The 12,116-nt window shown below is 46.2% G+C and overlaps 5 protein-coding genes across 5 annotated transcripts; 2 read left to right on the forward strand and 3 right to left on the reverse strand.

The window, feature by feature from the left end:
- Positions 1 to 1,193: 1,193 nt before the first annotated feature.
- H257_09645 (hypothetical protein) lies at positions 1,194 to 1,640 on the forward strand (the record flags this gene model as incomplete). The annotated part of the gene is made up of 2 exons (XM_009835934.1): positions 1,194 to 1,408; positions 1,481 to 1,640. The coding sequence occupies 2 exons, from the start codon at positions 1,194 to 1,196 to the stop codon at positions 1,638 to 1,640; spliced, it is 375 nt and encodes a 124-aa protein (XP_009834236.1).
- A 486-nt stretch (positions 1,641 to 2,126) lies between these two features.
- H257_09646 (hypothetical protein) lies at positions 2,127 to 3,612 on the reverse strand (the record flags this gene model as incomplete). Its single annotated transcript, XM_009835935.1, has 3 exons — positions 2,127 to 2,591; positions 2,732 to 3,204; positions 3,342 to 3,612. The coding sequence occupies 3 exons, from the start codon at positions 3,610 to 3,612 to the stop codon at positions 2,127 to 2,129; spliced, it is 1,209 nt and encodes a 402-aa protein (XP_009834237.1).
- A 1,091-nt stretch (positions 3,613 to 4,703) lies between these two features.
- Positions 4,704 to 5,748, reverse strand: H257_09647 (hypothetical protein; the record flags this gene model as incomplete). The annotated part of the gene is made up of 3 exons (XM_009835936.1): positions 4,704 to 5,115; positions 5,216 to 5,312; positions 5,358 to 5,748. 3 exons carry the CDS (start codon positions 5,746 to 5,748, stop codon positions 4,704 to 4,706), a joined length of 900 nt encoding a protein of 299 aa, XP_009834238.1.
- Positions 5,749 to 6,680: 932 nt separating this feature from the next.
- H257_09648 (hypothetical protein) lies at positions 6,681 to 7,339 on the reverse strand (the record flags this gene model as incomplete). The annotated part of the gene is made up of 2 exons (XM_009835937.1): positions 6,681 to 6,925; positions 7,240 to 7,339. 2 exons carry the CDS (start codon positions 7,337 to 7,339, stop codon positions 6,681 to 6,683), a joined length of 345 nt encoding a protein of 114 aa, XP_009834239.1.
- A 2,422-nt stretch (positions 7,340 to 9,761) lies between these two features.
- Positions 9,762 to 10,698, forward strand: H257_09649 (hypothetical protein). Its single transcript, XM_009835938.1, has 4 exons — positions 9,762 to 9,914; positions 9,966 to 10,087; positions 10,150 to 10,214; positions 10,268 to 10,698. The coding sequence occupies exons 1-4, from the start codon at positions 9,850 to 9,852 to the stop codon at positions 10,580 to 10,582; spliced, it is 567 nt and encodes a 188-aa protein (XP_009834240.1). The 5' UTR covers positions 9,762 to 9,849; the 3' UTR covers positions 10,583 to 10,698.
- The last annotated feature ends 1,418 nt before the right edge of the window (positions 10,699 to 12,116 follow it).

Raw genomic sequence — 12,116 nt, forward strand, 5'->3', positions numbered from 1 at the left:
GGGATGCCCTTACTCGATGGAAGCGGAATTTGCCCGACGCTCGTCGTGCATGAAGCCTTATAACCGGATGCCGGTCGTGTAAAAACCATATTACTCTAATTATCAAATTCAAATATCTTAATATTTGTATTTAGGGGTTCTTACTCGATGGAAGCGGAATTTGCCCGACGCTCGTCGTGCACGAAGCCTTATAACCGGATGCCGGTCGTGTAAAAACCGTATTACTCTAATTATAATAGTAGGAAATTCTTATATCGAACACATAGTGGTACTTTTAGGGTAATTATTCACGGAAATAAGATTTTCCGATACTTCCGGACAGCGGTAGTGTTTACAGCACTTGCAGTAGGAGTATGTTATGGATGAATAAATGCGAAAGGTCCGACCGCCTCCGACCCTCCGACCACCTCCGACCAATCAGAGGGGTCGGAGGTTGATCGCAATAATTGAAATTAGGACTAGGAGTTATGGGTATATCTGATAATATCCCTATACAAGTACATACAATATTCTATATCCAGAACGCTTAGGAGCGAGCTTAGGCTAGGGCCGAGCGTAGCGAACCAGGCCCGTTCGCCCGCGAGTCGACTCAATATAACAGGAATGATCTATCGAAAGGTTGGAAGCCCCCCTACTGTCCTAGTTATAACCCAAAATAGGATAATTCGGACACAGGTTATCTATAAATGACCACTTCACGGTCGGACCTTTCATGTTATTGGAAAATACCGGACATTCCAGCTGGTGAATGTATCCTGCCTTACGATTGGTAGAAAGGCGGCGAAAAAGAAGCCAATAGGGTTTGAGGGAAACCGCACTTGGAGCTCGACGAACCGAAGCCACTTTCGTGACAGCGAAGATGCGTATGTACAGCGGCTACGGATTAACACTGACTGAGATCCATGCTATAGTTTCTAACTTAGAGCATCTCCACCGTACACGGAATTTGACCCTGAAACTGAATATTACTCAGTGTCGATGATATTTTGACCCTGAATTTACCCCCACCCCAACACTGAATTCGACACTGAAACTGAGTTTCAGAACCCCAGACCCTGAGTCTTGACCATTCCACACGGAGTTTTCACTAAAAACTCCGAGTCGAGGTTTTGCGTCGAATTAATCTAATAACAAGACATTTGTATGGTATACAAACTAGTCTACACAAAATACTTTTCAATTGCTGGACGACGATGTCGTTGTGGATTAACGATATGGAGAACGAGTTACTGTCCAAGGCATGGGTAGCAGCGTCTGAGGATCCGATCAAGGGTAGTGGCCAAACCTTGACAACATTCTGGGACACAGTAACCCATCGTTTCAACGAGATCAAGCCAGAACGCCGCCCGCAACGCACGGCAAGGGCCCTCGAATCAAAGTTTGCAGACATCAAGCACGTTGTCAGCAAGTTCGTTCACTTGTTCATACATCCAAGTACAATACCTTCTAGCAAGTGGAACGAACATCGACGACGTCGAAGATGCGGCAAGAGCACTCTACTTCAAGACCACCACTTCCAAGACGGGCAGTGGACGCAATTTCAAGGACATGGGGTGTTGGCGAGTCCTGCGCGACAAGCCAAAATGCGAAGCGTATCGGGAAAACGGCTTCGGCATCAAGAAATCAACCAAGCATTCTAAATTGACTGGCGAAGACAATAATTTGGACGGCTCCAAATTGTTATCTTCGACAGTAAATTTGGAATCTTGGGAAGGCCGTCCGCAAGGAGCGAACGCAGCGAAGCGCAAACGTTGGATTACAGAGGACATGCCTTAAGCAAGTGTTGACATGGGTAGGCTCGCTGCTGCAATTGATCGCAAAGCAAATGCGCAATCCATCGTTTCGAATCTCCAATTGTTCACAACACCGACGGAAAACCTGACGCCTATGGCCCTTCGATTTTTAGAGCTACAGCAAGCTGAGGTAATTGCAGAGCTCGAATTGCGTGCTGCTAGTCGTATGCAAAAATCAGCTGATTCGCAATCAAACTAGAAACGTCTTCAACTAATTTAGTAAATTGATAATTGATTTGCTAATTGCAATGTTTAAAATTGATTTTTTCTCTTCAACTAATCTAGTAAGTTGATAATTGATTTCGTAATTGCAATTTTTAACAGGGTTCTTTTCTACATGTTACCACGCTCTGTCCACAAATGTTCGATGATGCTTTGACGCAGGAGATCATGTGTATCGGAGTCGACCATGGTTGAACGTTGATGCAAATAACCGTCGAAGGACAATGGCTGCTGAGGTCGACGGCGCTCCAGGTCGTTATCCCATTCCGATGCATTGGGGTGGTGCTCCATGGTGTTGTCGTCATCGATGATCATGTTGTGCAAACAAATGCAAGCAAGCCACACGACGCGCATGTGGCCACGACTCCACAATTGGCTGGGATTGGCCAGAATGTGAAACCGTCCAAACAAGACCCCAAAACAACGTTCGACATCCTTTCGAACACTTTCATGTCGTTCACAATAGTACTTTTCCTTCTTCGTTGAAGGACTGCTCAGACTTTTCTGAAACGTCGAGTGTGATGGATAAATTCCATCGGCCAAGAGATAAAACACGTCGAACGAAATCCCATTGACCTAATACACAAAATTGTACGATTAATGCAAGACAAAATATTAGAGACAAAACATGTATTTATTTGTAAATATTAGAGACAAAATATGTATTTATTTGTACGAGTAAAGCAACCAAAAATATCGAGCTAAAATGTACTTACCGAAAATCCTTCACTGGAAGTTGCAAGTTTAGCCAGTTTCACCATCAGCGTCGAACGGTCCAAAACGTTAATGTTGTTGTTGGACCCTGGAACCCCTAGAAACGCATGCCAAATCCACAGATCTTGCGTCGCAACCGCTTCCAATATCATACACCGCTTCCCGTTGCGGTCTTGATATTGGCCTTGCCAGGCAACAGGGCAGTTTTTCCACTTCCAGTGGGTGCAATCGATAGAACCCAACATCCCAGGGAACCCACGACTTTCGTTCAGGTTGAGATGTTTTTCGACGTCCTCTTCATTCGGCTCGCGCAGGTACACGGGGCCGAACTCTGAGACGACAGCCCTTGTAAAGCGCTTCATGGATTCGATGGTTGTTGATTCACCAAGGGGACAGTACTCGTCGGTCGAGTCAGCGCAGACGCCATACGCCAGCATACGAATGGACGCAGTGCACTTCTGTAATGGTGACAGACCTATATTATCTTTAAGCTCTATTTATATGTCATGCCATGCTTACCTAACTTTCCGAATGCGTCTGGTTTTTGGACAAAGTATGTATCCGCAGCAGCCACGGTATCCATGATCCGAATAAAGAGTGCTCAATTCATACGAAACCGGCGGCGGAACTGTCCTTCTGTGTACGTAGATGGTTTCCCGTTCTCTCCAAAGTAGTCGTCGACAATCTGCTGGTGCCCACCAGTCCGGTTTCGATCAATGTTTGGCTGACGACCGCGACGAGACCCGCTCCATGACCGTGAGTCTACAGATGCGGCTTGGCGGACGGCTTTTTGCGCTGCCGTACTTATGATGACATCGATTTCCTCGTCGGACGAATCCATCAGTTGATTCGACAACTGCATGAGTCGGTCATTCCAGCGCATATTGTGTGAACTTAGAAATGACCATACATATCTTATCTATTTATACTGTATTAATTTTCGCAGAATTGCGGTTAAAAAGTCAGTGTCACGATGCGAACGAATATCCTTCATACTCAAATTTATTGAATTCAGTGCAGAATATGACACTGAAAAGGACTCAGATCCAGGGTCAAAATCCGTGTTCCGGTGGAGATGCTCTTAGCTGTAACTGCTATGCTTTTACATCAAAATCAACACGGAAAATCTTGGTATATACGTGAAATACATGCGCAATCGTAGTTGTGGGACTTTCCGTAAGATACTTACAAACGTGGCGATCTGGATCTGGTCACCACGGCGGATCCGACCTTTTGGCGTTTTTTGGAGGAGTGGCTTGATCTTGACGAGAATGATTGCATTAAGTGTCCGTGGCGTGAGCTGGAGTTGGGTTTTCCGGTATTCGTAATCCGGTTTCGGTGGTGTACACGCGGTAGAGAAAGTCCATAGCAAAGCGCCACTCAGAAATCGGTTTCACTTGGCTTTTCGGGATGTGACCGGCCTTGATCAATCGGAAAGGCGGCATTCACATCCCCGCGTTGCCACACCACCATAACTGCCACGCCGTTGCGACGGCTACCGACGGGGTAGTGAAGTTGTCCAATAGTCGCTGTTGCCATGGGTTCCATTCGAAAGTGGGATAGTTGACAATGCGTGGAGGGGCCGCAGGCGCCGGAGACACTTCTGCGGAACTTGCAAGCGCCTGTACCATCGGTGCCACGACCTCAACGAACATCTCCTTGAGCAAACGCTGCGTCAAGTTGCCCGCTGCGACGCCCTTGGTCGCTGAGAGGACGCTATCGTGGGTAACTAGCCGCGCCACCATATCGACATCCGTGAAGACACGTGAGTAGAAGCTAGGGTGGCTCTTAGGAATTAGCATTTCCAGGGCCTGCGCCTCGTGGGCCAAGATTGAAAGACGCTATGCAAGGCTGGAACGCGGGACAAGCTGGGAATTATTTTGTTGATCGCCGATGAAACGTCGGAGTCAAGCGGCATCTTGAAGTGCGGCGGGAGGATGGCAAACGACGAGTCGTTAATCGGTAGGCCGGCCATTACCCGTCCGAGGAACTGGTCGCCGGCGCCTTCGTAGTGCATGTACCGCTCAAGAACATTCCCAAGGGACCAGCCGCACCGGAGGCAAACGCTGACGATTGACGGGCCACCCGTGCTTCCAGAACCTTTCGAATCGAGTGGGTGCCGTATTCCGAACGGCCACAGGTCGTGTCGGGGTGCGAGAGCAGCTTGGCTAGCTGCTTGCCGAACCGGTCTTTCTGGGCTGCGCCTGGGAACAGCTTGCCCATGGACAGTTGCGGGTGGCATGCAAGATAGATGGCGATGGCTCGAAAGACGCACGATCGGGCCTCCATCGGGTTGCTGTAGATGTGACGTGGATCTCGTCGCTTGGTGCCGCTCTGGTCAGTTTTCGACTTGCAAAAGACGATCCCAATAGCATCGGAGCGAACGCTGATGGATCATTTGCGTCGAGCGGCTGCGGCACATCAAGTTCCAAGTTAAAACAAGGAATAGATGGCTGAAACCACCGTCCATTAGACTTAAAGTGTACTGACATAAGACAACATATTGACTGTAGTCCACTGGCCGCTTGCCCACGACATCCATACCTACTTCTTGGGCTTCTAAAGAGCATTCGCGACGCATCCCTACGCCCAGAAATCATTAATTGTTGGCGGAGGAGATCACGGAACCTTTCAAGAACCCGATGGTTCTTTTGGCAAGTGCTTGGGGCACTTCAACACCCTCGCGTTCAAAGTAGTAGCGCATAGCCGACCGGTACCCACTGATCATGTCGACCCGGCACTTGGAGTGCTTGTACTTCCAAACGGTGATCATGTCGACCCGGCACTTGGAGTGCTTGTACTTCCAAACGGCAAAGTCCATGAAGTCCGAGTACTGGAAGTTGTTGAGGTCGAGTGAGCCGTCGTCCTTAAGGAGCTCGTATCGGGACTGACCCTTGACCCACTCGACGACTTGGTTCAGCTTGCTATTGTAGCAGATCTTGGTGCTCTCCGAAAGTTGGTTGTCGATGAGGCTGTCGAGCGTCGCGTGTTGCCGGTTCTCGTTCATCCCGGAGTCCATAGTCTTCGGACGTTCGAGGCGCGTGCACTGTCGAGAAATGAACCGGCGCGCATCACATAAAGAACACTATGCTGAAATTCCATGGATTATGGCCAATGAGGTTCAACCAGACCATTGGTCCGGTATTTTCCTCGAAACATTCTTCACGCTGGATTATCTTGGGAATTGTAAATAAGAATAAATCGTTCTTTGGAAAGTACAGGACAATCCGTCCGGCAAAACATCCGACTTCCAAGATACAGGTCCGGTAAAAGCGGGAGATTGGGGCTTATCCGTACTGTAACATGAAGGAACGGTACAACCGAAGTTTGAGATATAGAGTTGGGATAGGGACCCGCGTTGGAGATGCCAATGATGCCAAATCAGAACTCCACCGTGATTCAATATTGATTAGACAAACCACGCGAATTTTGGAAGTTTATAGCGAATTCACAATACACAAACTCGATATATTCTTCGAAGTAATGTAACAGTTGTAAATACATGTAACGTTCATCAAGATGCTGCTGGGCTATAGAGTGTGCTGGCAGGAATTAGGAATGACGCTTCGCGCATAAATCTTCGCTTGAGTAACTCGAAATAACTTCACAGATATTGTGGGTTCTACGCGAAATTTCCATCCTCGATTCGTTGAATCGAACTGTGGGGCGGTTTCAGAACCAGATATTGAATTGTCGTTGGAAAACGTAGTGCAACCTGCACTACAACGATACTTACAGCCAATCCCTGTTGAGATTGTTTTTGATTGGCTAGAATCCATGAATGCGACGGAAGAACCATTCCAACTTCAGGTCGCAGAGCAAGTCGGCCGAGTCATTCCACGTACTGCCAGTGTCTACGCACACTGGACCATCTACGAGCACAAGCACACACATCTAATGTACGATTGCCATTCCTCCTCCTCTGTAAATAATTCAACCTCCTCGTACACGTCAGAACATGGTCGTTGACTGGCTGCCTGCTCGCTGGTTCGAGCGTTTGCGCTTCATGAAGACCCGAGGCTTCTTGGAAGGCTCGAGTTGGTGGTGAAGACGGACCAGCGTCGTTATCTTGAGCTGCCCGTCACACCGCACACGTTTCGCTGATATTTCACCGCAGAGTTGGTCGAAAAGGCATCGTGCCGTGTCGATCGACGTAGAGACCTCTTGCTCCGAGGGGTTGAGGGCCATGTTCCGACCTGATACTCACACAAAAGGGTCCGTTAGTTTCTCTAGTTCAAATTACCACTCGTAAAACATGTTTCTCGCAGCTCGGGTGGCCAAATCTTGGGTATCAATCTTTTGATACGTCAAGACTTTTTCGCGAATATTTCCACGCCACCATAATTTCCATGCTGTTGCAGCATCGACACTAGGAAACACAAAATTATCGGGTAGCTAGTGCAATTTGCCACGCCAGTGAAATGGCTCATACACCAGAGTCTGTGAATCAATTGGCAGTTGTTGTGGGGGGATATGGCGCCATTTGACTGTTGGATGGACTACAAGGCACTGGCAATGGACGACTCTAGAACCGATCGTGTAATGTTGCCAGCTGCCACACCATGGTCTTCGACAGTACTCCGCACACCGTCCAAACTCTGGGCAGGCATGGATGTCAAAATCACCTCGTTTTTTTCCAATTTCCTGTACATTTCAACATAAGGAGGGATTCCGCTGGCACGCAAGCATGACGATGTTGAGCCCGATATCACAATGGTAGTAAGACTAGCAAACGGGCCTGGGTTCGTAAACGGACAGCAGGGCATGGTGAGGAGGCAAGGACCCAATCAAAAAAATTCGGTGATACACCAAACTCGCCAAAATGAGCTGTAAAATTGGAACCAGGTGGATTTCGGAGCAAAGAGATGGAAATATAATCTGGACAGCCAGGCCAAATACCAAGTCGTTACCACCCGAAAAATGTGGAGGCAGGACAGCAAAGTAGCTGTTCAGTGGTAGTCCAGCCACATATCGACCAGTGAACTGGTCACCAGCTGCCTCATACCGAAAGTACCTCTCCATGACATTTCCGAGGGTCCAGTCACACCGAAGGCACACATTGACAATTGATGGACCCCCGGTGCTGCCCGATGACACAAAAGTAGCAGCACCCTTCCGAATGGAGTGAGTCCCAATATCCTTCTTTGCTTTCGAGCTGCCCCCGCCAACCAACGCAGCAAGTGATTTCCAAAGCGATCCTAATTAACAGTAGTCGACAGCTGTGAGGGGGCTTCTGATAATATGTATCGATTATGAAAGGATTTTTCTCAGATTTTCACCTATTTTTATGCATAGAATGAAAAACACGTTTATTAGATATGGAACTTTATTACGTAATACGGTGAAAAATGACTCATGTTGAAACTTTGCAACATCGCTTTAGCGAGAATATCAACATTGAAGATGTGTTTAAATGCCCACTTTGTAGTTTGACCTGTGAGCTACAATGTTCATATTAACTGTTTATCGCTAGCATTTATGCAGCAATAATTATTCTCAAAGGCCCCCTCACAGCTGTCGACCACTGTAAATAATTTAACTTGATTTGAGTGTGACATGACTAATCCACCTTTTGATTTGAACCAGGGAACAAGCTGGTTGGGGACATCCTACTGTTGCAAGAAAGATCGAGCCCCAGAGCGACAAAGTTACATGTCGCCGGCTTGAGTAACAATGCTTTGGATCCTTGTTTTTCGTTCCTAATTAAGTATATGAAATCACGTTCCACAAACATATCATATACGAATTCCAACCTTCCTGGTTGGTCTTGGTTTTAAAGAATGTGAAACCAATGCTGTCATCCTCACACGTCATGTGATCGAACCTATATGCAAACATAACTATCCTGAGCATAACATAGTGTCATACCGGACTGTCTCTGTTGATTTCGAGCGACACTTAAAGGTTCCACGACAGAACCAGGAACAAATGCGCGAAGCCACCATCGCTGAGTGCCATGTTCTTTGCGCACAGCGACTCGAAAACATCAAACGTCATCGGACGCTTTCCTCGGTACACTTTTTCACCAGTTTGAAGCTCATGGGCCACGCTCTTTCGTAGTTCTATTACAATGGGCATAACTCAAAAGCTCAAAAATATTCAAATATGTAATACCCGAAGAAATCTCCTTGATGTTATCGCCATATTCCACTGGTAATTGTACATCTTGGTCCTTGTAAAGGCTCGGGATGACACTTCGATACCCGCTCATTGTTCCCACATCGACATCCTTGTTTTGAACTGTCCATTCTATGAAGGAGAGAAGGTGCTTGTAGGTGAAGTGATTCTGGTCCAGCGTCGTTCCATCTCGGCTCTGACTACATGGACCAAGAAGGTCGTGCAGTCCTGCCTGTGCAACCCATTTCTTGATTTGGTTGATTCCAGATGTGTATCCACTTCTCGTTTGTTGGGAGATGCGGTTTCGCCGAGTACTGGCTATGGTGAAGTCCTCCTGCCGAGGCATCGCAGTGGCGTCGTTTGGGATCCTTTGAATCGATTCAATTGGCCACATTCATTCGGTTTCTGGTAACATAGTGCAGTGTGCACTACGTTTTCTTCCTACATCGCCATATTATTTTTTCGAATTGTACAACTTAAATATTGCTGGCAGCACCAACAGACAATCTATTGACCAATTAAAACCCAGAACACTAATCAAGTGGCCAATCAATTTCACTCTTCCACCATTTCAACACTGAGTTAGTATGTGACTGAAATTAGTGTGATACTGAGCAACTTTATTCTGATTGGCTAATTTATCCGAAATCCGGATGCGTTCCACGAGCTATTTGCAGTACCGGTATGACATCAACGTGACTATGATAGCACATCAATCATACAACAATTCATATATTCGTATTTGACGAGATAAGAGTATCTAAGTGGTGCGACGAAATAGACAACTATAATAAACGGCTGGACTTACAGTTTACTTACAAATTGAAGATTAAACACACTATTGCTTTGAATCATGTGATGTCCCTTGTCGCCGTGCACCATAACTTTCTGTTTACCTCCAACGCATTCTGTGCAATCATCACCAACACGAAGGAAGCAACGCTCAGTGTTGCTTCCTAGAACCTTCCTGCAACACAACCGCGACCGCTCGCAACTGTCTTCCATGTCTGTCACAAAGTCCAAGTCGTACTGCTACTACGATGTCCTGCGGATCCCACGATCAGCCACGTAAGTGGACGAGCGAGTGGCATTTTACATTCTCACCGCGTGAAATTGCAGGCAACCTGAGATTGTCAAGGCGTACCGCTCGCTTGCGCTGAAATACCATCCCGACAAGTTGCAGAACCAGCCCAATGTCGACATCCAAGCTGCGACAGAGTACTTTCAACTGATTGTCAAAGGTGTGCATGTTCCCTGTACCCTTCACATTCACCTCTGAAGGTGCTTTCATGTCGGTACACAGCATACAACGTCCTCTCGGATTGCGACAAACGATCTGGCTACGATATTAACGGACCCAAGTTGAAGGTACATTGCATATTAACCTGTCAAGGCAACATGTCTTAGCTTTCTTCCTATAGCCAAGCTACGACTTGGAAATCAAGGCCAGCTTGGGAAAGTTGACCCCTCTCCTGACATGCGCGTTTGTGGGTTTTGTTGGTGGCGTCGCCGTGACCCAAACCAACGACATCAGTCTGGTTCTCTTCTTCGAGCTGTTCTTCTCGGCGTTGTGTGGGGCTGCCACGTGTCTACCAACCAAGGACACGCCGACGCCAGCCATGTCGTTGTCCGACTTTGCCGTCGTGGGAAGTATGGGTATAGGTCTGGGCAACGTCATAGGATTCCTCGGGTGGCATTCGACCGTGTATGTCGCTCAGTGTCTTGGGCTCCTATAAAACTGATCGTTGATCGATCATCATGCGAGACGTCGCCCTTTTAGTTGATTCCATCATGCGACACAACGGACAACATGCCTTCCGCCTAGTTTGCTCACGACCAACTCATAGTGTAGCGACAGTGTGTGTGTGTTGATTCACTTGGAGGTCGCCGCCAAGCCTTCCTTCGCTATCACGTGATGGAAATCAGTTGCATGAGTTTCAAGTGCACTCAAATTGGCAATAGAACTGCATCAATTCGAAATAGGCCAATCAAATCGCAAGCAAAATGAAATCTACCGGTAAGTAAAACCATCATACTAAGCGGTAATAACAGTAAAGTAAGCTGATATAATATACTAGTAGTTGTTAACGTAGATGGCCAATTTATGGTGCACTTGAAAGAGACCTCGTCGTAGAATGCAGCTTACTCACCGAGATTTCAATTTTGAAAAGTGCTGCATGAGGCCGAAAGGTTGGGCATTCTTCTGATTATTTACATTAATCGGTTTGACAGTGAATAGACAGAATTCACATTACAGTAGGGTTCATTTACTTCGATTTCCACTCACAGTCAAAGACGGATGATGGTGCACTAATTGCTACATAAACGTGAGCTATAAACAGTTAATATGAAAATTGTAGCGCATAGCCAAGCCAACGACATGGGCATTTACAGACTGTTAAAATTCCAGGATGTAAACACATCCTGAAAATTTGATATTTGCACTAACAGTTAAGCGATGCTGCAAAGTTTCAAAATGCGGCAATTTTCACCGTATGACTTTATAAATATCGACATGTAATAAACGCGTTTTACAATCGATCCATAAAAATAGGTAATGATATCAGAAAAATACTCTCATAATCGATACGTATTATCAGAAGCCCCCTCGAAGCAGTCGACTTACTGTACGCTTAACAGTAGTCGACAGCTGTGAGGGGGCTTCTGATAATATGTATCGATTATGAAAGGATTTTTCTCAGATTTTCACCTATTTTTATGCATAGAATGAAAAACACGTTTATTAGATATGGAACTTTATTACGTAATACGGTGAAAAATGACTCATGTTGAAACTTTGCAACATCGCTTTAGCGAGAATATCAACATTGAAGATGTGTTTAAATGCCCACTTTGTAATTTGGCCTGTGAGCTACAATGTTCATATTAACTGTTTATCGCTAGCATTTATGCAGCAATAATTATTCTCAAAGGCCCCCTCACAGCTGTCGACCACTGTAAAATATGTATACTGTTTGTGCTTATTATTTATTTTATTATATGGTTCGAGTGATTCGATTGGCTATTCCAAAAGGCAAGCAATTCTATTGGCGAATTTGAGTGCACCTTATACTGTCCAGTGGCAGTACTCCGCACTACTATTAACTTACAGTTAGTATTAATGGTGAGTACTTCGTAGTACTGTTATGCTGTAAGCTTACTACTAATAGTATGAATTGTACATAGCTCCTTAAAGCCGTGGAATGATGAATCCTGCAATTTATTTCGTGGTTTGATTGGACAAAAGAATATGTTTTCTATTCATCAGGA

Source organism: Aphanomyces astaci (assembly GCF_000520075.1).
Source record: "Aphanomyces astaci strain APO3 unplaced genomic scaffold supercont1.24, whole genome shotgun sequence".
In the NCBI taxonomy this organism is placed as follows: Eukaryota; Oomycota; class Saprolegniomycetes; order Saprolegniales; family Verrucalvaceae; genus Aphanomyces; species Aphanomyces astaci.

What these genes read in the sequence shown, in the direction of transcription:
- H257_09649 (XM_009835938.1), top strand. Translation starts at nt 9,850, where the DNA reads ATGTCTGTCACAAAGTCCAAGTCGTACTGCTACTACGATGTCCTGCGG. An exon ending in CGGATCCCACGATCAGCCAC is followed by an intron (nt 9,915 to 9,965) that starts GTAAGTGGACGA and finishes GTGAAATTGCAG; the next exon opens with GCAACCTGAGATTGTCAAGG. An exon ending in CTTTCAACTGATTGTCAAAG is followed by an intron (nt 10,088 to 10,149) that starts GTGTGCATGTTC and finishes GTCGGTACACAG; the next exon opens with CATACAACGTCCTCTCGGAT.